The sequence below is a fragment of the Pagrus pagrus genome, assembly GCF_965226575.1.
Source record: "Pagrus pagrus genome assembly, chromosome: 23".
Taxonomy (NCBI): domain Eukaryota; kingdom Metazoa; phylum Chordata; class Actinopteri; order Spariformes; family Sparidae; genus Pagrus; species Pagrus pagrus.
Window position 1 is genome coordinate 18,050,417 of NC_140205.1, and position 24,194 is coordinate 18,074,610.

The 24,194-nt window shown below is 40.2% G+C and overlaps 1 protein-coding gene across 4 annotated transcripts; it reads left to right on the forward strand.

The window, feature by feature from the left end:
• The first annotated feature begins 5,589 nt into the window (after positions 1-5,589).
• On the forward strand, positions 5,590-24,113 carry LOC311252213 (NXPE family member 3-like). Of its 4 annotated transcripts, XM_084345183.1 has the most exons (9): positions 5,590-5,724; positions 9,595-9,702; positions 11,681-11,845; positions 14,530-14,970; positions 17,898-18,193; positions 18,827-18,897; positions 21,177-21,380; positions 21,467-22,062; positions 22,450-24,113. In XM_084345183.1, the coding sequence occupies exons 3-8, from the start codon at positions 11,741-11,743 to the stop codon at positions 22,018-22,020; spliced, it is 1,671 nt and encodes a 556-aa protein (XP_084201309.1). In that variant the 5' UTR covers positions 5,590-5,724; positions 9,595-9,702; positions 11,681-11,740; the 3' UTR covers positions 22,021-22,062; positions 22,450-24,113. The 4 variants fall into 4 exon arrangements, with proteins under 4 accessions (XP_084201309.1, XP_084201307.1, XP_084201310.1 ...); XM_084345181.1 differs by lacking the exon at positions 22,450-24,113 and having other exon boundaries at positions 21,467-22,302; XM_084345184.1 differs by lacking the exon at positions 22,450-24,113 and having other exon boundaries at positions 11,681-11,746; positions 21,467-22,302.
• The last annotated feature ends 81 nt before the right edge of the window (positions 24,114-24,194 follow it).

A 24,194-nucleotide genomic window follows, 5' to 3' on the forward strand; every position in this document is an offset into this window, starting at 1 on the left:
TCAGTAATGTTCTGAATTGATTCTGACCGATATATTGGTTGGCTGATATTATTGATCTGTCACAGGTATATCTGTTCAGCATGTATGTTATCTGATGTGGGCTGGTATGAAAACTTCTTTTTTGAAAAGAGATTTAAATGCAGAAAAAGTTGCTCTAATTATTAGATGTCGATGTTGGTCACAGAACAGATGGGATGAGCAGGGAACAAAAACAGCTTGTGTCAAGTGAGTCAAGGTTAGATAAAAAGGCTATGTTCAGGGTGTGATGATGACTGAATGTTACAGAGACAGAAAAATTGAACAACAGCCCAGTCCTTTTATGCTGAAAGGACACCTTAACTAAAATTGGATATTTTGTCTTTTAAAGGGGCTCAGTGGAATGTCTGTGTTGTGCTCGAAGCCAGTTGTTAGTTTATGTTAACAGTCTCCATTTCTAAATTAACGTTAGAGTAGCAGCCACACACCAGATTCATGCCACACACTAGCTAGCTAACAGTTAACTGTTGCTGTAGCTTTTTCTTCTTTATCCGTGATATGGTGGTTTGCAACCAGTACTAACCGCAATTAACATTATAGCACATTACATTACCACAACCTACGACAACAAATTGATCATTTATTCAGCCAGGATAAGATGTGGATGAGGTGGGCATAGTGAGAACAGAAGCAGCAGTCAATATACTCTAATAACCACTATGTTGTTTTAAGCAGTCACATGCTGACATGTCAAATGATTCAGAACAGGGTTCACATGATGTGCAGTATGCATGAGGGAGCACAAGCGTTTCAACTTCCTGAACCGTCCTCACCCTGAGTGTCAAGTCTTGAATCAGAACAGGAAGTGTCTTTGATTGATATCATACCCTGCCCTATCTTCTTGTGCTAAAAGCATAGTAGTGGGATGTTTATCTTCAAAGGCACAGGCTATGTTCAGACTGCCAGCCTTGTTTTTGGCATTTCCAGATTGTATCCAGATTCTAGGAAGCCTAAAAGCAAAAAAAAGCAAAAAACAAACACATGAAATGTGATTTTCGCTAACCGGACACAAACTGTATTTGGAGGTGGTTTGATGTGTGATTCTAGTCATATTAGATTTCAAAGTGTCTCTTGTGTCGGTTGCAACGTGACACACAATGATGTCAAATCTAGAACCACAGAGTTGCATCAGATCAGCTGAGCAGACTCTATGCAGCTACTAGCAGAGCAGTATGGAAGACAGCACAGACAACAACAGCCTGTGGACAGTCAGCCTGAAACATATCATCTACCCCGCGACTTGACAGTGTGATTGTTTGGGGAGAGAGATAAAGGATCTCTATTTCTCATTGTTATGCCCCAGCTAGGGGAACCTAGAGCATAACATGATTAAGCGGCCACCTTTCCTCACTCCCAAGCCACAGAGAACCCAAGGACACGGGTTTGTGCGTATGTAACAAACAATGGTTTATTTACAAAACAATAAAAAGAATATGATACACAACTAAGGCATAAAACAGCATTGGTGTCAGGGTGGGCCCAAGGCCAAAATAACAAACATAACCCAACTAACTGAAGAACAGAGGCTGACCTGCAAAAGAAGAGAAAACCAAAAAAAAAAGTCTAACCTCCCTACTTACTCAAAACAGGAGAAACGAAAGACAAAGCAATTGGCAGCCCACCCCTGCTGCTGCATGCGTAAACTGAACAAAACAGACGGGGTTGGGAGTGTAGGAGGAATGACAAGAGACCGCTGGCTAGACCAGTCGGGCTGGATCCGGCACCACATCTGCAACACATCATCCGCTCACACATTCATTCAGACACACCCGCAGATTCCTAGACCCACCCCTGGGTCGTAACACTCATGCTGTTGGAAAGCTGCGATGGACACCATCGTACTTAGTGACTGACGCCTTTGTCGTTACCAAAGCAACCAATGAGGATAGGTTGGTGATGGCTGTAAACTAATCACTTGCTAAGATTAGTGTCTTTCAGATCTGATTTAAGGAACAAATATGATTTGCCTGCAGTCTGAGCATACAGTAGCCACAGAGACGAAAGGCAATCCAAGTACAAGTGCACAGTGTCGCATGTAATGCCGTGGTGGAATGCATCATTTCTGTGGACCAAACAACAGTTTGTGGAAAGTGTTTTAGACATGCTTGATTCAAAATCTTGTCATACTAAGAGCAGTCCTGGGTCTATTGTCTGCAGCAGACGATAAAACTCAGGAAACTGAGCATGGCATCAGGAATTTCAGTTGGAGGCACTTCCTGGCCCACGTAGTGTATCCTGTCTGCACCATTGCTGTTTTGATTGGACACTTTGACAGTTCTTTAGTCTCTGCAGTGAGTAACGGGTCATCTATAGAACCTGGTGGTGGCGCATAAGTAGGCAATGTTGTTTTAACTACAGCAGCACCACTCTGGCGTCAGTTAGGCCATGTGGAGGATCAAGCCTCCAGCAAGAGCGGTAGGCTTTGAAGCTAACTTTTTGCAGTGGCCAAACCATGTTATTACAACTTCTGATGTTAAATCCACAACAATAGAAATGCTTCCTTTTTTAGGAATATCAGTGAGGATGGATGGAACATCAGGATCAATAAATGGCAATGGTACGATTAAGTCATGAGCCCCTTTCACACAGAGATTCTGAATAGCGCCGCAACTGTCGTGTTCGTTTATTTGAGTGAAGACATACAACGACGTTCCGGTTAACTATTTATTTAGAATTGTATCATTAAGCAAGCATGATCATGGACCTTTCTCTGTTAAACAAATCACAGTCAGTGGATTGCTGTTACTCTGTAACCCGTCGCCCAGAAAAAGGATGCAGATATTCGCATTACAATCACAGTTATATTTTTGCTGTTGAAGTGTTATAATTTGTCACTGGTCAAAAAAGGTGAGGAGGTCGTGGTTTAGACTTGACTCTCCTTTCGTTGGTGCACAGGCTGGTCCCAGCCTCTTGGCAACACGATTTCTCCAATCCGTGAAGACATCGCCCTGTGGAAAGAACTTCCCTCTTCCTGTTCTCTTCCTGTCTCATCCTGCACTGTTTCTGCACTACTTTTGAGTTTCTCTAAGTCATACTTTGTTATCACTTCACAGACAGATACCGTTCACCACAAGGTCGTCATGTGTAGGGAACATTGTTACAGAGACAAAAGCAGCTGTGTTCTCTCTCTCATCCTGGCTTGTTTCTCAAATGTCTTAACCCTTCATGACATGGGGTCAATGCTTCTGTCAACCTCATCAATCAACAGGATAAGTACAGCTCTATATGGGGACATCAAGTGAACATGTGAAGTAGTATATGACTAAAAAGGTGAAAAACTATTAAATCTCAACACAACAAAGACTCACTTCTACACCGCCATTGTTTTTTTTTCACTGAACCAAGAAGCCCTGGTATAACGCTGCTCCAGTCTGTTACTATCCTCACTGGCAGATCAGAGGCGGAACCAAACTGTCCCCCTATTCTGCCTCTTTAACATTTTTACAGTCGGCGAGGCAGAATAACGGCACAATACTCTGTGGTCTTGAGTAACGATACCATCACTTTCTATTCCAGCAATGCATCAATGACTGGAGCTGATCCAGTTTCCATTTCCAGCAGAAATAGGATATTGTTAATAGTGCAATCGAGTACACTTAGGCTTGAGAGATGCTTCATAATGAGTGCTATCAATCTATACTTCATCTGTGCTATGTAGAGCAGGGCTATTCAATTACAAAGTCAGTTGGGCCAAATTTTAAAATCAAGAAATGTAGCCGGGCCTGACATGTTAGGCGCCCAGTAAGCAGCTAGTAATGACAAATTTCAAACCAATACAGATCAATGTGATGAAAAATATGCACTTTCTATTCATAGTCTCCCTTTTAAATTTGGTAACATGACAAAGGCACATCAACAAGTGCATAAAAACACAATAACAGCTGTAATTGAATGGAACCTGTGGTAGTAGAAATATGTTTTCATTTAAATAAAATAAATAGAATGAAAAAATAAAATGAAATTCTGTAAATAATCATTTTGGTCACATCTTACCCAGGCATATCTCAAAGTGCATAAAAACAAAATGTGCACAGTTGTAGAAATAACATTTGTTTCTGGCAAATCTGAACTTGGCACATTACAAAGTGCATTTACCTGAATAAAAAAAGAACTGTCAATCAGAATCAGAATCAGAATCAGAATACTTTATTAATCCCCGGGGGGGAATTGTTTTTGTTACAGATGCTCCGTGCAAAGTAGAAATAGAAATATAGCCAGAATGGAAACAAGAGATAAAGATATAGATAACATAGTAAAGTAGACAATAAAATAAAGTAATAAAATAAGATAAATAAAATAAAAATAAAATAAAATAGACAATCTGAACTGTTCAATGACCACTCCAAGTATTTACAAATATACAGTGCAATATAAATATATGTATGGTATGGCAAATTCATGAATGAAACTAATCACACATCTACTACTGCAGTTTGTTTTCAGTCACCACGTGTGATTAGGAAACTCTTTTTAGTTACACATCCCACATTACCCCGCTGACTTTCTCAATGGGAAAAGTGACATTTTTTGTTCTGAGCAAGAGCAGTAATTTTTGGCTCATAAGATGTCAGTGCAATTCGAAGACATTGGTGAAGAGTGCTGTCAGCCAGGGAACAGCAAGTGCTGCTTTTTATTGAGTTTTCCCCTCATCTATGGAGGGGACCACCTCCTTTGCTCTGGTGGATATGTCCCCTGCTGTTGCAACAGTGAAAGGGTCCCTGGCAAAGCCCATTACTTCTGTGGCCAGAGCAAATCCATCCAATCGACTGGCAAAATTCTCTTTCAACCTCGCAATGAAATGTGTCCTTCTAACGGCAGTAAGCCAAGCAGTTCCTCTCAGAAGCATTTGATGTCAAAAAAACGTATAAGCAAAATTGTGCAGTATCAGTTCTGTCCGTGGACTCATCTACTGCTATAGACATGACGGGTCATGTCTGACAGGTACATTTTCAATAACAGATGTCACACTCGTTTTCATTCTGTCGTCATTTATCACTTCATCCAAGATGGCCAGCATACAATCTATCACAGTTTCAGAGTCAGTAAATGGCCTTTTCGTCTTCGTCAAAATCCACGAAACATGGAGGGAAGCAGCTGTAGCTCTCACTTGAGCTGTGCATGTACGCACCATCGTAGTGCAGCTCCGGTTGTAAGATGCAGTCAAACTCTGCACTTTCACCGCTCTCTCCGGAGATCCCTCTGGGAAGTTTGTCTGGAAAGTCGGGTGTTTCTGGATGTGGTGCCTCCGGATATTGTAATCTTTGAGTACCCCAACGCACTCATGGCATATTAAACACATGGGTTTGGCGTTTGAACTCGATGGTAAAATGAACAAGTATTTGTCAGTCCAGACAGGGTTAAATCGGTGGTTTTCATTGTCAGTTTTACATTTCAGAGTTGTAAGGGACATGTTTTAGACTAGGTATCTTGGCACTACTTCTGACAGCACCGCTAGCCACGCTTCAAAACAACGTGCTGCATTGTGGGTAGACTGTTGCTAGGCTACGCGGAGTGTTGCATTCACGGTCTAAAACACTTGAAACGTCTTGCGAAACGAGTTGCCCTCTCCATCTCTTCAATTCAATTCAATTCAGGCGGGCTGGACCACAGGCTGGGACACTCGGGTTTGGTTCCGCTAATTGAATAGGCCTGGTGTAGAGGCTTCAAGGATGCTGAAACTTGAGATAGGTATGGTGGTGAAGGAGGAGCTGCTGTATTTACTTGAACACACAAATAGTGGACTGATGTGAGATGTGATTGGTTGTGTAATGGACTCATTGGAGTTTGTCAAAGACAACAAAACAATTGTTTTAAACTGTTGAGGCTAATACCATATCAGGATCAGGCAGCAAGTCTGTGGTGGCCATCTGAGGGCCTTGTCTGTCAACTAGCCAGTAATTCTCTGGACTTGTGGGTTTTTTCCATTGGCATTTTTTTGCAGCCCTGAGACAAACATGCTGATTTGTGTTTCCATTACCAGTTTAACCAAGCTGAGATGTGTCCGACATTACCAAATAGATACGTGACATCTCGCAACCACAGCAAACTCGTGACCCTCTTTTTCCCCCACAAACACTCGCAACTCACGTCTGAAGGAAACCAGAGAGAAAGATGCTCTTACAGTAAAATCTTATTGTGTTGAGCTCTCAGTTCTTTTTTTGGCTTCTAACTGAATCTCTGTGATTTGAAGTGTAGTTCCTCTCCCTGTACGGTACTTTCAGACTAGGGATGCACCGATGCATCGGCTGAACATCGGTATCGGCCGATGTTTGCCTCGTTAACTGCCACTGGCCATCGGCAAATAAAAATGACATTCGCCGATGGCCGTGGCCGATGATTATATCTTGATTTACATGTGGCATGAACGCTGTGCTCATGGAGAAACTCTTTTAAGATCAGCGTTATGCAGTTTGCAATATGTGTTCCATTGAGATTTCAAGAGGGGGGACTGCTAGAAAGTCATTTAACACAACAAATCTCATTGGACATTTGAAAAGCAGGCACGAGGCGGTGTACAGGGATTACCTGCAAGCTGACCAAAAACGGAAAAATGAAGCTGCCAAGAAAGCACACACCACCCCCGGCAAGACTCACTTCAATTGACACAGCGTTTGAGAAAGCCAAACAGCTGCCTCCAGACAGCGCCAAAGCGAAACAAATAACGAACAAGGTGATGGAGGTCATGACCAGCCTTTCTCTGTAGTGGAGGACGTGGGTTTTCGGAATCTGATGAAGTTTAGCAGTCCAAGAGGGTTCCTGAAAGCTATTTTTCAGAAAAGAACTTGTTATGTGAACTAAGGTTATCTTAAATGTCAACCAGAAAGTGACATTAAAGGTTGTTTTTGTTTCATAAATTGGTCTGATTGGATTTGTGCTCATTCAAGGATAGTGTGATGAAGAGCTGAAAGACTTGTATGTTTCCGTGGCACAAAAAAAGTACAAATAACAAAAAGAAAAAACATCGGCATCGGCCATCGGCCAAGTTGTTATGTTAAACATCAGTATTGGCCCAGAATTTCACAATCGGTGCATCCCTATTTCAGACATTGCTGCACTTTTCTGTTTCATCATGTTTGTTTCCACCTTGTTCAGGAGTTGTGTTGCTGCTTCATAATTAAAGCATTTTAAATAACTAAATAACATAGGACTTTGTCAGCTACCCGCTGGGCTGGGCTGACGTGCGAGTCAAACAGAGTCAAGCTGAGCCAGCACATGTGTACGGAAAAGCCCCATTAGAGTTGAGACCATGGTTTATAGGCTGGCATGTTGTCAAGTTTAAAGCAGATGTTTTGTTCATCTCAGTTGTTCGTGCTTGCAAAAAAACAAAACAAGGATCATCACAGGACACTACAGGCAATGCGAAAGTCTTTTGACATTTAATAGGAACCCTATTAATTGTTTCACATTTGATAATTGCAGCTGAAACTGACATAGACTGACTTTTTCATAGAAATAGATAAACCTGTTGCTCCTGTATCTACAAGAAAAATGCTGTAAGTGTGAAAGCTTTTTATCATTTCCACACACATGTAATCCACTTCACACATTAGATCTTGATGAACAAATTATTAAAGTTGAAAATGTTTACTGATGTACATTGTATAATTTGTTGAGAACAAAATGACGTAGCAAAAGTCAATGGAAACCAAAATCATCAACCCATAAATTAATTCTCCACTCCTTGAAATACCTTCCACACATTACTGTGGCGATAGGGTTAAAAAATATGGGCTACCGTTAAATCTTTGCGGTCACTGGATAATGTTAAACATTTGAACAGCTGCTTTCACTGGAGGCTGACAAGTGGGGCATTCAAGTCACATTTAGTCTCGCATAGCCAGACCTCTCTCATCTGACCCGTTTTCAGTTTATTCTCCCCACAAGTTATCTAGTCTCGATTATATAACGCAATACCATCACTTTGTCCACAATAGGGACAAGGCACTGAAGGCCGCCAGGCAGGCAGGAAAAGAAACCATTCTGTTAACGTTACATTACTTAATACTGTACTTACTGTACCAATGTGGCGTTGTCTCTTCCAAATAATTCAGTCACCTAACTATCCATCCATTATTAAATGAAATCACACACTTCAGGATCCTCCTTACCCCGGGAATATGCATAAACATTAATGGTGCATGGTGCAAAGCGCATTGTCCATTGTAAATAGAACAGATTCCAACGATGTAATCTACTAAATCACACGTTTCCAGATCTCGTGTCTTGTTATCAAACAGACAGTTACTGCTATCTTCTCAACTCAAATTAAGGACTGTGTCCTGCACATCTTGAGTTACTACATCTATGTTACAAAGCCTGAGTTTCTCTGTAACTTATCAAAAGGGTGGGAGGTACTAGGGGGAGAGTGAGGGTCCTAATGTGCAGTTCAACAGTTCTGATAAAGTTAATACGTAAGGGATAATGTATAGTTTGGAGGTTGTTATGGAGAAATAAACCCCAATAGGTTGTATGTTCCATACAACCTGTTTATTATTTTATAAATAATAAATAAACAAGGATTGGTCGGTAAAGTTTTTACTTGGTGTTTATATTGAATTGGACGTTGCCGTTGATGGTAAAGTTTGATAGTGTGAATGGGACATGTCTTGAGATGTTAAACGTGCGGCTCTCATTTGGCTGTGGCTCCGAGGCTAACACACCTGTAAAAAAAAAAATAATAATAAAGAAAAATCATTTGACAGCGAGTCGTAAGCCAGTGCTTTACCAGAGTGATGCTCCATTTCTCCCGATCCGCGGTGGACAGTGTCCAGTAGCTCTTGAGGCTGCTCTCACACCTGTGTCCAGTCACAGACATGATCTGACGACTTTCAAGGCTGGCCTGAGAGAGGAGCTGGACAGCGGTGCTTCTTATGCTGTGGTTGGTGTAACACGTTGAAAGTCAGATCATTCGGATCAGAGCGCCATCCCTAGCAACGGTCTGTTATACTTGACGATGGTCATTATACAGAAATAACGCACCGTGGAACGCAGCGATGGACCAGTCAGAGAGCAGCATTCAATAGAGCCGTGTAATACCAATAACTAACATGCAGGGGTTAACATGCAGCAATGGTGGATGGAGAGGATGGAATTGAACCTGGGCCACTGCTGAGGATATGCCTCCGTACATGGGGCGCACACTCTCCCAGGTCTGCTACCAGGGCACCCCAACAATATACTTTATGGTTTAAAATGACACAAGCTCACTGAAACAGCACAATTACTGGTAATTCAATCTAATTTAATGCATCTTTTTCTGCATTCTGCACATCGGACAACGTAAAAGCAGATACCGATATATCTGTGATAGGCCAATATCAGCGTTAACGCGCAAGTTAACGCACCATGTTGCGAATAGTTTCATAAGAATATCTCATTGATAGCTTGATGCTTGGGGTAATTTAAAATTGTTAAATTTTAACAAATTAATTTAATAATAACAATATTGAGGCAGTCCTTTTTTGGCTCATGGGAGTGTTTAACAAGATAAGATAGGAACAAGATGAGATACTGATGTTGGTTTTAGCTGTGAGTGCTGTCTGTGATCACTCCCCTCAGAGTCGATGCCTGGAAGAGAAGCAGAAAACTTTCCTGTAAACCAGCAGAAAAAATTTCAGCATCACTGTTGGATGTTCTCACTGTCTCTCCAAATAAATCTCTTCAGAGGTAAGAAATATATGTATCAACTTATCTCAGTTTATTTGAAGTTTCATTTTATAGACATGAGAACTAAATGCTGTCACTAACCATTCTAATAGATATGAGGTACTTGTATTAAACGTTTCTTTTTCCATTTCAAGTTGTTTTATACTTCTGCTCCACTACATTGCAGATTGAAATATTGTACTTTGTACTCCATGACTTTTCCTTACCTTTAGTTAACTTTAGTTAACCTTTAACTTAACTTTAGTTACTGCATACTCTCTCCATTCCATTTGCATCCAAAACTTTACTTGAGTGAAAATAGAAAAGTGTTAGCATCTTCAAGTACCGAAACTGAAAGTACTCATTGTGCAGATATTGCAGCTGGTGGGGCTAATTTGACTGTACATACTTGATTTATAACAATACATTGTAATTTATTTGTTGCTTACATTTTGTATTAATCTGATTTTGCACAGTAACTAGTAACTGAAACTTTAGAATAAATGTGATCAAGGGAAAAGTACAATATTTGCCTCTGAAATGTAGTGGACAAGAAGTAGCATTAAACTCAAGGAAAGTATTTGTACCTCAAAACTGAACTTAAACACAGCATTTGAGTAAATGTACTTGGTAAATTTCCACCACAGCCTGGGAGATGAGGAGGAAAGCCTTTATCAGGGTAAACTTGAGACTTATAGCCTTTTCTGTCTCTTTTGCAATTGAATGCACAATTTATTTCACAATCTGTAATAAGAATAAATAAATAAGTTCTAAATTAGCTATCTGAATGTATCTTGAAGCACAGTGAAAGTTGCATTTGATCTTTATTTCATATAATAATGTGTTATCTGCAAAAGTATCTTATGTTTGATGTTTGGTACACATCCAACGTAGGATGGGCCATATGTTTGGCATAACACAGAAGTGATAGTAGTAAGCTAACTATAGTGATATATAGCACTCAGAGAAGATACATTCCACAAACAAGTACTTTTACTGTTAATACTTAAGTACTTTTTCCAATGTAACAAGATTATCTAGAGTATTCACTGGACCTGTTAATCCCTTTGTTGTGGCTTATCCGCATACACCCAGAGGCTGTGAACCAAGCACATGTATCAGTACCATTTATGTACTAAATTATATATACCTACTGGTATACTTATCCACTACTGCAGAGACATGCTCACCTTGGTATGCCTCTGAGACATAGCAACCTTGGTATGTCACTGCAGTGACAACATAACAAGCCAACGCCTCGGCCTTTGTAACCCCAACTGTTGACTGGATGTTATAAATAGTTTCCTTTTTTATGTTTGTATATACATACATAAAAGTATTTGACTAAATTAAATTTGACCTGATAATGGCTCTAGATGAAAAGTCAGTCATTTCAATTCATCCTGAGGTAAACATGAACGGTTGTACCAAATTTTGTGTTGATCATTCCAATAGCTGTTGAGACCTTTCGTCAAAACCACTAATGTCAACCTCATGGTGGCACATGGCACATGGTTTGACTTGCTGGTGGTGCTACAGAAAAGTCATGGTATCACTAAATTCCATACCACAATTCATGGCAATCGATCCAGTCGTTGTTGAGACAATTCAGTGTGGACCAAAGTGGTGGACCCACGCTGCTAGTGTGGCTGAAAAAAAAAAAGACTGCATCATGATCGTTGCATCACTGCATTTACAGAAATACATTTAATTGATAGTGAGGAACTGTAATTAGCAGAAGGACGCAAGTATTTCTGATCTGTGGAGTGAGACTGAAAACAGATGTCAGTGCACTTGCTCTAAAAGTTAGTTTACATAGTGCGGTATCAGATTGTAAAAGACTGCAGTGTCCAAATGTATTCAAATATTGGCATTATGTCGCAAAGGACATTTGTATAGAGAGCATTTCGCAATTGGGTTCAAGTTTTTCGTAAATGAAATTCTTATTCTGAGCATGACAAAGTTTCACTTCGTCTTTTTATTCTATTTTCCAATCCAGCCCCAGAGGAACTGGTCTCAGTGCTGTGCTGCAGCCACAGATGAAGACTGATAACTGATCATGAAGGTCAGAGCTTGTCATAAGGAGATCAAGTACACCACCCTCTTCCTCTTTCTGGCTTTGGCCGTCCTTATCTTTGTGCTGCATAACATCAAGACCCTGGAGGTGAGAGCTTGGTTTTAGTGGGACCACTTGAAGAGTTAGACCCTGTCTGAAATGTTTATATTGGTCGGAATTCAGAATATTGTTTCCAAATATTTGCATATAATAATAAATGCAGTTTGAGTTAAATATATAATATTACATTTCTGCATTTAAATGTCCAGAAAAGACCAGACCTTTGCTATATTTGCACTTAAATGTTAATATTCAAACTCAGAGAAATAGGTAATCTTTTCCAAAGCAACAGTGCGTTTCATTTGGAACCTGTCGCTGTAACTCCCGCAAGAGGCTCCGGAATTTAGGAAGGAAGTTGGTTATTTAGACTAAACACAATAACTGGGTTTCCATTCAAATATATCGAATTTAAGAACGGATTTTGTGAAAATGCGCAAAAAACAAATGCGAATTTATGCCCGTTTCCATTCATTATTGTTTCGCGATTATTGGGAGAGGAGGAGTGCGCCGTGAAATTACGTCATAAGAGAGCGTGAATGTATCCATGACAACAGTTGACACTCTGGTGAACCTGTCGGCTCGTGGGAGAACATTAGCTACAATTTTGTCAGTGTTCACAGCCTACAAAGGTTACATGCTGCTATTCCGACATGCTGCTATTTAGACAGTGACCTCTAATTGTCGAAATAGCGGCATTAAAGTTATTTTTCAAGCGTCCCACTATTTCGACATTGTTTGTTGCCATTGTTGGAGACATGTCGGAATAGCAGCATGTCTAAATAGAGACATGTCGGAATAGCGGGCGGACCCCGCCTACACAAAACCCTCCTGAAGAGGAGAAAGAAAAGAATATTTTTAATGTTACGAGTGCTGTCAGAGTTTGCTGGAGGGAGACCGCGTTGTTCTCCATTTGTTTGGGAACGTCGCCGGGTGAAGGACTTTTGGGAAGTCGTCATCCAGCAGCACTTCAGACGTACCACGACTTCACATCTGGGTTAGTCATGATTTATTCGCAAAACCTGTTTCCATAACAAAAAGTCGCATTTCCCTTTTATCGATACGCTGACAAATCCACCCCCTAAATTTTTTTTGCTAATTTACTGCCTTTTTCAAATTTCTGGCGTTTCCATCCAAGTATTTATTCGCAATTTTTGAAAATGCGAATAAGAAAAGGTGGATGGAAACGCAACTAATGTGAATAACACTTTCAAACATGACCTCATCCTTGAACATTTCTGCCTGAGTCCCAAAGAATTTCATTGGATCTGTTGGTTGTTTTGCAAGGACCTCCTATGATCCCACACTACTTCCATCTTTTGTTTTGGTTGAGAGACACCTAGTGGCACATATCACACACTTGCACACACGTGTTTCTACAGGGTAGTTTTCTTCACAACCCTGAACTGTAATTCACTGACAGCAGAAGCTCCTCTATATAAAGGATAATGCTGGCATTAATCTATACTTTCCATTTAATTACAAGACCAAAAATGTTCAACCTACTGGTTCACATTCGTTACTGCTAAAGGCATAAATCTCAACAAATGTGTAGCTTGTAAAAGCCAGTGAAGGAATGACTAAATGTTACTTGAGTTGGACTTTAATTGACTCATTAAATATGACTTTTGACTCTGTATCTAAACAAATGTTGGTGTGTTACAATCATAAATAAATACTTTGTTCAGTTCAAAACTTAAAGGAATAGTTCACTCTAGAATGAAATTCAGTCACTATCGACTCACCCTCATGCTGATGAGAAGTCCAGTGTAGTTTCTTATTCCTCAAAGTGCAGCTGGAGACCCGCGGGGGTTCCCTCCGGCAGTATAATGGCTTTTACTTTGTCATTAGTGAGTTTGTGAAAATAGTCCCTGATGATTTGTAGATTTAGTGTGGTTCAATCCAATGTGTATGTAGCAAAATTTAATGCATCTTGTGAGAAATTAAATAGTTTTCCATTCAGTAAGAAATATACTGTAAACACCATATCAGGATGCGAGAGCAGAAGGGGAGAAACCCCTTTTGCTGTAAGTGTCATAGAGTCAGACGAGAGACAATTGCCTCTCGTCTGAGGTGTTACAGGAAGATAGATGGTAGATGACATTTACATTCTAATGAAGTAGCAAAAGGGTCACTGTCCTGGGAAAGAGATGATCCACCAAACATCACGGGGTGATTGTTCTGGGAAGAAATGTTGTAACCCCCCACTCTGTTTTGTATTTAAGTCAGAAACATTTGGAAGACGGGAGAGAACACTTCAGGTCTTCTCTCCATGCTGCATGTATTAAAGAGATCTGATTCATCACGCTGAGTCTACAATTCTTCTGAGATTTAGCAACTCTCAACCTCACAAAGGAGAATTTCCCTTACAATCTTTTCAGCCATGGAAATGTCATTGTCACCATATCAGTATCCCACATTTTCACAGAACAAGACTTTGAAGCCCATGCAAAAGACAAACTTTGGCTTTGATTTCAACATTGAGGTTCTTGCCGTGTGCAACACAGATTGAGTAGCCTACCTTGAAACTGCATTTCTTCTATTGGTCAGTGTTTAGAACAGAATGAGAGTCAAAGGAATAGTAAGCAAAGGCAAAACATCCGGTGGCTAGCAGCAAACAGATTGATTTATCAAAAACCATAAATAGTCATTTTATGCTTTGCGACACTAAGAATCTTCCTTCTTGTCTTTTTGTTTTATTCAATATTTGCTATCTCTCTTGGCTGTCTTGCCAGGTTTGGTATAAAGTGAACTCCACCACTGGCCTCCCGAAACCCACCCATCATCACAGGCGTCGTGAATTCTGCTCCTTCGAGCCACTATCCCCTGAGGATGCTCAGGAGGAACGCCTTCTATTAGAATCCACAGCTTGGCCTGAAACTCCACTTTTGCCATCTCCTCTTTCCCTGGAGGAGACCAGTGATCCTGCCCACAGCACCTTCACCATTCCTCCGGGAAAGGAAGGACGACAATGGCAGATAGGGGACCAGCTGGAGGTCAAGATAAAAATGTGTGATTTTCAAGGACGTCCAAAGAAGACTGGGGGAGACGTCCTACTCGCCCGGCTGCACAACCCGGGCCTAGGTGCAGGTGTGGCTGGGGAAGTGGTGGATCATCTCAATGGCATATACACTGCTGTTTTCTCTTTACCATGGGAAGGAAGCGCACAGGTTGAGGTGATTCTTGACACTGTTATGTTACATGTGATTGTACTGTAGCTGTTTTTAATTTATCTTCTGACTGTTTGCTAAGCCCCACTCACCTGAATTACTTTTGCTACTATTCACACTTTATTTTGCAGTACATTAATAAGACGTAACAGGCCATACTTTGTATCAAATTAGACAAAAACAATACTCTAATAAGACGTAACAAGCTGTACTTTGTATCAAATTAGACAAAAACAATACGCTAATAAGACGTAGCAGGCATACTTTTTAAGAGCTGCACTGTAAAATAAAGTGAACTCCTTATCACTGTTAGACCCTTATTAGACTTTCTTAGAGGGTCGCTTTTCTGACCCTTGTGGACGGCCTCCAGTGCTCCAGACGATGCGTCACTCTGGCCCACTCTTCACACAGGGGCCTCCACAGCTGTTTGTAGCTGAGCTGCAGCTCAAACACACTCTGCTCGTGAGGAACTGATCGTCGCTCTGTGGAAGTCCTTCTCTGGAGGTTTGCTGGGCTATCGAAGCTTTCAGAAAAACAACGTTATCTCCTACATTTATGAACAGATGTCAGTCAAATAACTGAACTGCTCAATGTTCACTGAACAGCTAACCAGTGTAGCATCCCCGGCTGAATGATGGTCATACTCTCAAACTGATGGTCCAAAGTGTTTATTGCAGGAACCTTGTACACTTGAACACACTGTAAGAGCTATGAAAAAAGTATAAAAAAATAAAGGTAATTATCTTATCTTATCTTATGATTGTTGTGAAAATTTCACTGGTTCACAGAGAGACGCTTTCAAAATAAAAGTCCCACATTTAGCGTCTAATATAATTAATGAAATAATAACCCGGCTTCAAAGAATATCAATAAACTAAATTAAAACAACATGTTCTTAGAAACAAGTGTGTTTTGTCCAACAATTATAAAGGCCATGCCCGATATAATATGGCAGTAGATTCGTCTAATTAAGCTATTAGGCATTAGGCATTAAATGCATAATTTGGTAGTAAGGGTAGAATAGCGTCTAACTAGCATACTAAGATCTTGTAAAATGGTGTCTAATAGTGTATTAGGATCTGCGATTTGGTTTGTAATTACAGTATAATTTGGTATAATAGTGTCTCAGTATAGTAGCCTATATTTTAAGTAATAAGACTTTATATGCGGTTTCTGATTATAGCATCATTTGGGTAGGCTATATGGTGTCTAATTACAGTATAACTTTTCTTGTTAACTGTCTAATTAACATTACATTATTTCTAGTTGTCTAATTTGATACAAAGTAGGTCTTGTTACGTCTTATTAGTGTATTGTTTTTGTCTGTGATACAAAGTACAGCTTTTTACGTCTTATTGGTGTATTGTTTTTGCCTAATTTGATACAAAGTACGGCTTGTTACGTCTTATTAATGTGCTGTAAAATGAAGTGCCACCGATAACTGTACTCCTTGAAAACCTTGTATTCTACAAAAGCACGCTTCTCATTTCAAGCTACTGGTACTGGCTAATGTTCGGTCTGTGAGTTAGGTGACAATGCTGCCTCTAGATGACTTCTTGTTGATGCCAACTGACTTGTTTAAAACAACACATCTCCACTGTGCTAAAATAATGAGGCAAAAACTGCATGTCCCAGGCAAACGATCAGCTTTTTCACCAATTGATGACCCATGTTGAAGACATAACACTGGAAAAAACTAGTAAAATTATGCTTTTTCTTTATTTGTATGTACATATGATAGAAAAAGATAATATCAGGCTGTTATTATATCCTCACATGATCATTTTTGGCCGATGTGTACGGTGCACATGACATCTCAGACGGGGTTTAACATTAGCCTGCTCTTTAATGGTGTGTTCATGCAAAGATAATTTTTGCCTTATGTTTTAATTCGCCCCGAACAGCCAGAATATTTTACTGTATATTAGCCATGAGTGAGTGTGTGTGTGTGTGTGTGTGTGTGTGTGTTTTAATTCAGTTGAGCCCCTCAATAAACTCACCAGAGATACGGTTCTTTCTCTTCCTTTTTCCCGTAAGCTCCAGACGGCAGTCAACACAGTAAAATCAGGTCAATAAGCTGTGAAGTGAAGATAAATCCACTTTTTCATCCCAAATGTTAAAAAGTGATCTCTGAGCTCTCTATCCGCTGGTATACGGCTCTGGATAAGCGCAGAATCCGGTGTGACTTTAGGTGTTTATTCCTCCATAAGTTCTGGCTCTGCACCTACCTCTCTCCTCCAGAGCTGTCTGTCGCTGAGTAGATTTAGATTTAGATTTATTTTGCACATTTTAGAAAAAGATATACAGAAATAACAAAGATAGAAAAGAACACACAGGGGGCACCCCAGTAGCTCAGCTGGTAGAGCATGTGACCCACATACAGAGGCACTGTCCTCGCTGCAGCGGCCCAGGGCTCGGATCCAACCGACACCCATTTGCTGCTTTTCATTCCCCCTCTCTGTCATTTTTTTAACATAAATTGTAACAACACAAAACAATGTAGTATACAATACTTATCTGTCTTTGAAGTAAGACTAGGTTACTACTGTAGATAGTTAGCTAGACATTAATGGTAAAATTTGCAGAAAACATGAAAAGAGGCGAATAGACTTATTTATTCCTTGCACTTTGCCTCCTTGTTTTTGGTTTTGAGAAGTTAAGAGACTGCCCTCCAAGCAGTGCATAGTATCTCCTACTACAGCTGTACAGCATATCCACACCACCTCCAACATTACGAGACATCTGAAGCTTGACAGACCTGCCATGATTGCTAAGCTATAATTAGACAACAACGACATCCGCTGTTCAGGTCGGGGTTTAGTGAATGGTCACTTCTCCAGATAAGTCTGAAGATCAATTTGCTTTAGATCTGAAACAAAGAGTGCAGCTTAAGAGGTGAACTGAACATGACCGGACTTTGACATTTTTTTCAGGTGACACTGGTTCATTCAAGTGAGGCTGTCACTGTGCTGCAAAGGCTGAGCGTCGAACAGCCAGACAGGATTTACTTCAACAGCGTCTTTCGTTCAGGCCACAGCTCCCAAACGACTGCCTGTAATGTCTGTTTACATCAGACCCAGCAGCCGCAGTGCAACTACACTGACGTCCGTACAGGAGAGCCCTGGTTCTGCTACAAGCCACAAAATATGAGCTGTAACGATCGGATCAGCCACAGCATGGGAGAATTCAAGCAAAACCTCAAGGACAAGGAAGAGGAGCTCTTTGACAGGTAAGGGAACGAAGAGATGTGAATGGAATTTTGTGTTACCTTGAATAAATGCACACATACACCGAGTGTTTCCATCTATCTCCTTGGTGGGAAATTTCTGAAGTTCTTGACTATAGGCAGTTTTAAAGATAACAGATCAAACAATCAGTCTAAGTCACACCAAGCACCTCTCCTTAGTGTATGATATAAGTTAATCCAAGCTTTCCTTAAAAAAAGAGAGGAGCACATGTCAAGCACACTGTTCCATAGAAAAATAATGGCTTTACTGGTGACGCATTTCTAGCAATGCGTCTTCGTGTGATAGGTCACAGCTGCCTGCTGTGTAATAAAATCTTAATGACAGTGATGAGACTCGGTAGAGCTGAGAGCAACTATAAAGTCAGGGGATAATCATCTGTGGGTTCATCACTGCAAGCCACACATTGGTATTACATAGTCATTGGGACCATTGTTTATATGACAATGTTCTGTGTGATTTTGAAAGAACTTTCAAGCAGTTGTTTCCCACCAGATTATTGTGGTTTTAATCTTTAACTTTTTTAAATTATCTCAGATTTGTGTCCTCCTTCCTTGTATTGATGTTGTTTATGTTGTAGCGTGTTTAAGAATTGTATTATCTATACTTTTCTTCAGTCGTGTCAATATGAAAGTCCACGTTCGGGCTTCGGGACCTGCCAACATCACTGTGTTGCCTAAAATGGAAGGTAAAGCATCATTTTTTACTACTGCCACCACCGTCCATGATAATATCTCAAAACTGAATTTGTTAGATTCTGTGAAAGTAAAAAAGGCAGGGAAAAAACACTTGTAAACAACTTATCACTTTCTTCGGGGTAGCACTGTCCTGTTTAGAGATGTATCCAGGTCACTTTGAGAAGAGTACTGGGAGCATGGAGTGTGAGGTTAAAAGTTTGTGAACATGACACCAGCTGTTCCCAGTGTTTCTAGTTTCTAAGGATGCATTATACAACACAGGGTTGTATAATGAAATGAAAGCTTGTCGTTCCTTCATGCTACACAAACACAGACCATATGTACAGTTATTTATATACATACACGTATAAAATCAGGACATAATTCTGTCGTACATTTCTTAAATTTTCATCTGGGCAAACATAAACAGCAGCAGCAACATGGTGACGATAATATGGTCAGCATCTTCAAATTAAAAAGTTTGCATCATATGCATCGTTACATAAACTGGGGGGGGGGCAGACATCAAGTTTAAATATTTGAGCGTTTTTCAGGAGGATGATCTGAACAGCTGTTCTATTCGCACTTAAAATGTTTTTTGTCTTTTCAATGTAATTTTCAATCTATGAAATCAAACTGTTTCTTTATTTTTGCCAAGCTTCTCTCAAGTTTAACTCTTTCAAATAATCAACCATCTACAGAACTTTTCAGTACACTATTTTTCTACTTCTTCTCATCATCATTCTTATTAAGAATATTGTTTAAAGTGAGCATCTTATCATTTAACAGAAAAATACATCATACAAACAGCAACTTTTGCAGCCTTGTCAGTCTGATGGCGAGTTATCACTTTCTGTCATCACTAACATACTGTTAATAATCAAAGAAGCTCTGAGGCTTTGTTCTATATGTTATAATACAAGATTTAAGCATTGAGCTACAATCAGGCTACATTCATGAGTCTGTACAGTCAAACTAACCAAAAACTTCTTATTGATCATCATTGTAAAGTTTCAGGGCGGTCCTGTAACCATGGTAACTCACGGTGCCAGAGGGGAGGGAGAGACGCTGAATGAAGCCATTTACACAGATACACTGCAGACAAAGTCCAGACTATAGTTGTTATTTCACACATGTAGCACACAACAGGAGACTCTCCGTGTCAGACGAGTTCTCACGTGCTGACTAAACTCAATTGATAACGTAGCAGCGCGACGACCTTGCTAGCTAAGCAGCTAAACTTTAGCGCCGCTCATGGATGTATTATTGATGTTATATTATAGATCCATGGCGCCGCTCCGTGTTGAGATCCCGCCCCGTGTGGGTCACTGCACTGTCATTGGTCAGGCGAGCACACGCTGTTAACGATACCATCGGCTGTAGAGTGTGACAATCTGTCAATAAACATCAGCCAACAGTTCTCCGATCTACATTGATCTCATAATGCTATTGCCATGCTAACTAGCAGCAGAGCTAACGTTTGCCTCGCCAGAATCACTTTGAGTGCGCTTAAAAAAGGTGGATATTGTCGCCTGTTTTTCAGGCAGTGGGGGTCGACGCGACATCTTGTCCTCTTCTCTCCGTGTCTGTCTGTAGGTGTGTGTTCACGTGTTTGTTTGTGTGTACGCCGGTGCGAAGCTCCGCCCATCATAAAACAGAGAGCGGAGGAGAAGCGTAGATGCGCGACGATGAAGAAAATGAAATGAAATATCCTCGCTTAAATTAGATCAGTAACATCATTATTTATTAAAAGAACACGGTCCAGACCTGTTCTATAGGAAAAGTGACCTGTTCTGATTTGGTGATATAAATGAAATTAACTTGACTTTCAGGGGGGCCGCGGGGTCCCGTTGGGGGGGCGGGGCGGGGCGGGGCGGGGCGCCCCCCCTATACAACGGTAGGGGAAACACTGTCCACTGTTGTTCAAAAACTATGAAAAATAACCCATCAGCGGGCCGCCCTGTTGCACTGAGTGACGCGTTTCTCAATAACTTTTGGCACTGGAGTTTATTTACATACAGTTCCACATACACTTCTGATCACAACAAATGTGTTTTAATCTGCTGTTGAAAAGAATCCATCTAATGTACTTCCATTTGAGTTATGTTAGAAACTACAGCCTTTCAAAAGCAATCTTTTTGTGACACATTAGTCAAATTTACATCTTCAACAGTAATCAGTTAACCTAACTCTCTTATCTCTCTCTTACTCTGTTATTGTCAACAACTCTCTTGTTGACAATAATAATAAAGTAAAATAACCTTTCCATTATTCTTTGACTTATTCTCAGGTCAGCCAAATGTGGAGAGCAGCCTTGTGAAGTCTGGACCTGCTGGCTATTATTACCAGGGTGTGTGGCATGCACTAGGTGGACCAACAGTTCACCAGTTCAACACTGTCACAATCACTCAGTGTCTAAAAGGCAAGGTTGTCTACATGTTTGGAGACTCCACCGTGAGGCAGTTTTTTGAATACCTCACCACTGAACTGCCAGGTAGGTGATCCACAAGGATTTCTGGTTACAGTTTGATTTTTTTTTTCACGCTGCAGCCTAATCTGTTCCCTCTGTAACACTTTTAGATCTAATGGTGTTTAAAATGCCCAACCAGACGACAGCCGGACCTTTCATATCCTTCGATTATAAAAACCACATCTTTGTGAAGTACCGCTTCCACGGTCCTCCTATCCGCATTGTGCCTGTTCCAACCAGTGAGCTGCGTTACATTGCCAATGAACTCGATGGTATAACCGGAGGTTCTAACACTGTTGTCATTTTTTGCATCTGGGCTCATTTCGGCACTATCCCCATGGAGCTCTACATTCGCCGGCTGCAGAACATCCGCAGGGCGGTGGTGCGGCTGCAGCACAGGGCTCCGGACACGCTGGTTATCATCCGGACCGGGAATCCCAAAGAACTGACACCTATTGTGGCGCTAACCAACAGCGACTGGCACTCATACCAGGCTGACAAGCTGCTCAAAACCATGTTCAAAGGACTGAATGTTAATTTTGTGAATGCCTGGGAGATGACTCTGGCCCACTACCTGCCCCACGACCTCCACCCAAAACCTCCCATCATTAAGAACATGATCAATGTTATCATGTCCTACATGTGCCCTCCAAAGGGCGGCTAGATGTGTGGGAGAGGGCTGAGGATTCAAGAACACACACTGAGTGTACGAGTTTGTCCTGTGTTTCTACCAAGCAGAGATATGTATGTATGTATGTATATATGTATGTATGTGTATATATATATATATACACATGTATATATATGTATGTATGTGTATGCATAGATAGATGGATGGATGGATGTATAAATACATGGCAAAGATCAAATATTTATAGATAGATAGATAGATGGCAAAGATAAAATATTATGGTATTGTATAATGTTGATAAAAAGTATGAAATTGGTACGAATAAGAAACGCAATGATTCAGTGGTAATATACCAGAACCACTGATGAAATAGATGTGTTAAACACAGTTCTAGGTCTGAAAGTGAATACCACGTTAAAAAACTTGATAATAAATTCATTTTTGTTCCTCTCCTGAACTTAGTTGCAGGTGAGGGTCACCAAACTCCCAAAACTTGAAAAGTAGTCTGTGCCTTCAATCTGGAGCTGGATCCTGCAGATTTCCGAGTGCCTGATGTATACTTTGCAGCCCTCAGTGTACCACAATCCACTGTGCCCTTACCTCGTTGTTTAACAGAGCTTTCAGGCTGTCCTTGGTAACCGGTCAAGTTGGGAAATATCATGTGACTGTATTCATGGAAGATTTGTGGTCATCCACCACTGTTGAATATTTGTACTTGAACAAGGGCCGTGTTAGGTCTCTGACAGATGTAAATACTGAATGTCAAACATGGTGTCCTCTGTCTGTGCTTGTTAGCAGCTTGTGCGTGTTACTTACAGGAAGTTATATGGATATATTTACTGGTAGCCAGGTATTTCCCTGTCGTTGTCTGTGCTCGTCTGTGCTCTCTCCTTGTTGTAAACGTGGATGTGTGACAAGTACCAGACTGTAGCCTGCATTACATCAGCTGACTGTTTACTGAGTGTAGCCAGTGTTCCATTCTGCCTGGCACCAAGTTCTGTCTGAGAAGGACCGGTATTGTTTCCATAGCAGATACTGCCGTCATCCAGCAGGGTGGGAGTTTCATCCATTCAGTAAGTGGATTTAGTGATTCATACTAACTGCCTTAATATTAAGTGATATCTACTTTACCTCAGCAGCCACATATGTATGAAAATCTCCCTTTAGAGATATGAATGTGTTTTTTGGCTCCAAAGAACCGAAACAAAGACTGTTGACATGATGTGACAATGATATACTTGATGATATCAACTTTGGCATGAAGTAGAGCTGCAGCGACTAAATCAATTAGTAAAAGTGAATATCTTCTGGTTTTTTTTCACCCCTCTATGAGGGTAAACTGAATATTGGGTTGTGGAAAAATCAGGACATTTTGGGAAACGCTGATCAACCTTTTTTCAACATTTCCTGACATAACACCCAACGGATTAATCAAGAGAATATGAATTCTTAATAATTATGAAGCTTATTGGATCAATTTTGGTGCAACACCATTAAATGACGTTATTTAGACTACCGATACTGTTGTTGACAGAATTATTAATATTATATGAAATGGTAATCATGCTTGATTGTGTGTTGGTGGAAGGTAGGGAAATTAATTTTGTTAATGGTTGCAATCGTCTGTATTTTTGTGGCAAATTGGAATAATCATTTAATTATTTTTATTAATTTAATAACAGTTATTTTGTAATATACGTTTGAAGAAGTCAATGTGAATCACATGGGACGTTTTTCAACAGAAATAAAAAAGATCATGAGACAAAACAAGGTTTCTGCCAACCATTTAATTAATACATACTTTCTACCCAAGTGTTGAATAATGAAAGAAATGCACTCTGTTAATTGTTAACCTTTACAAACTGCACTACATGTTTCTTTTTCATTAATGAATTAGCACAACAGAAATAAAAGTAAAAGTACAAGTTTTATAAAGTCATGATTAAGCATCCATCATTAACTGCCTCCGATGCCATCTACTGTATATGTTTGTTCAAGCTTCAAACAAGGAATTTAAAGAATCCAAGAATTTTAGGGATGCCTGTAAATCAAATGATCAGCATTCTTACTGCGAATACTTTTGGTGTCTCTTATCTCTCTTTTTCTAAAGGAATAACTTACTGATGACCTCACAAAAAACCTCAATGTCCACATTATTTTTAGCTAAATTTCTATTTTACATCAAGAATTATTTTTCTTACATGAAG

Coding starts and splice junctions, on each gene's coding strand:
- LOC311252213 (XM_084345183.1), top strand. CDS start 11,741: ATGAAGGTCAGAGCTTGTCATAAGGAGATCAAGTACACCACCCTCTTC. Junction 11,846..14,529: donor ATAACATCAAGACCCTGGAG/GTGAGAGCTTGG, acceptor CTGTCTTGCCAG/GTTTGGTATAAAGTGAACTC. Junction 21,381..21,466: donor CCTCACCACTGAACTGCCAG/GTAGGTGATCCA, acceptor TAACACTTTTAG/ATCTAATGGTGTTTAAAATG.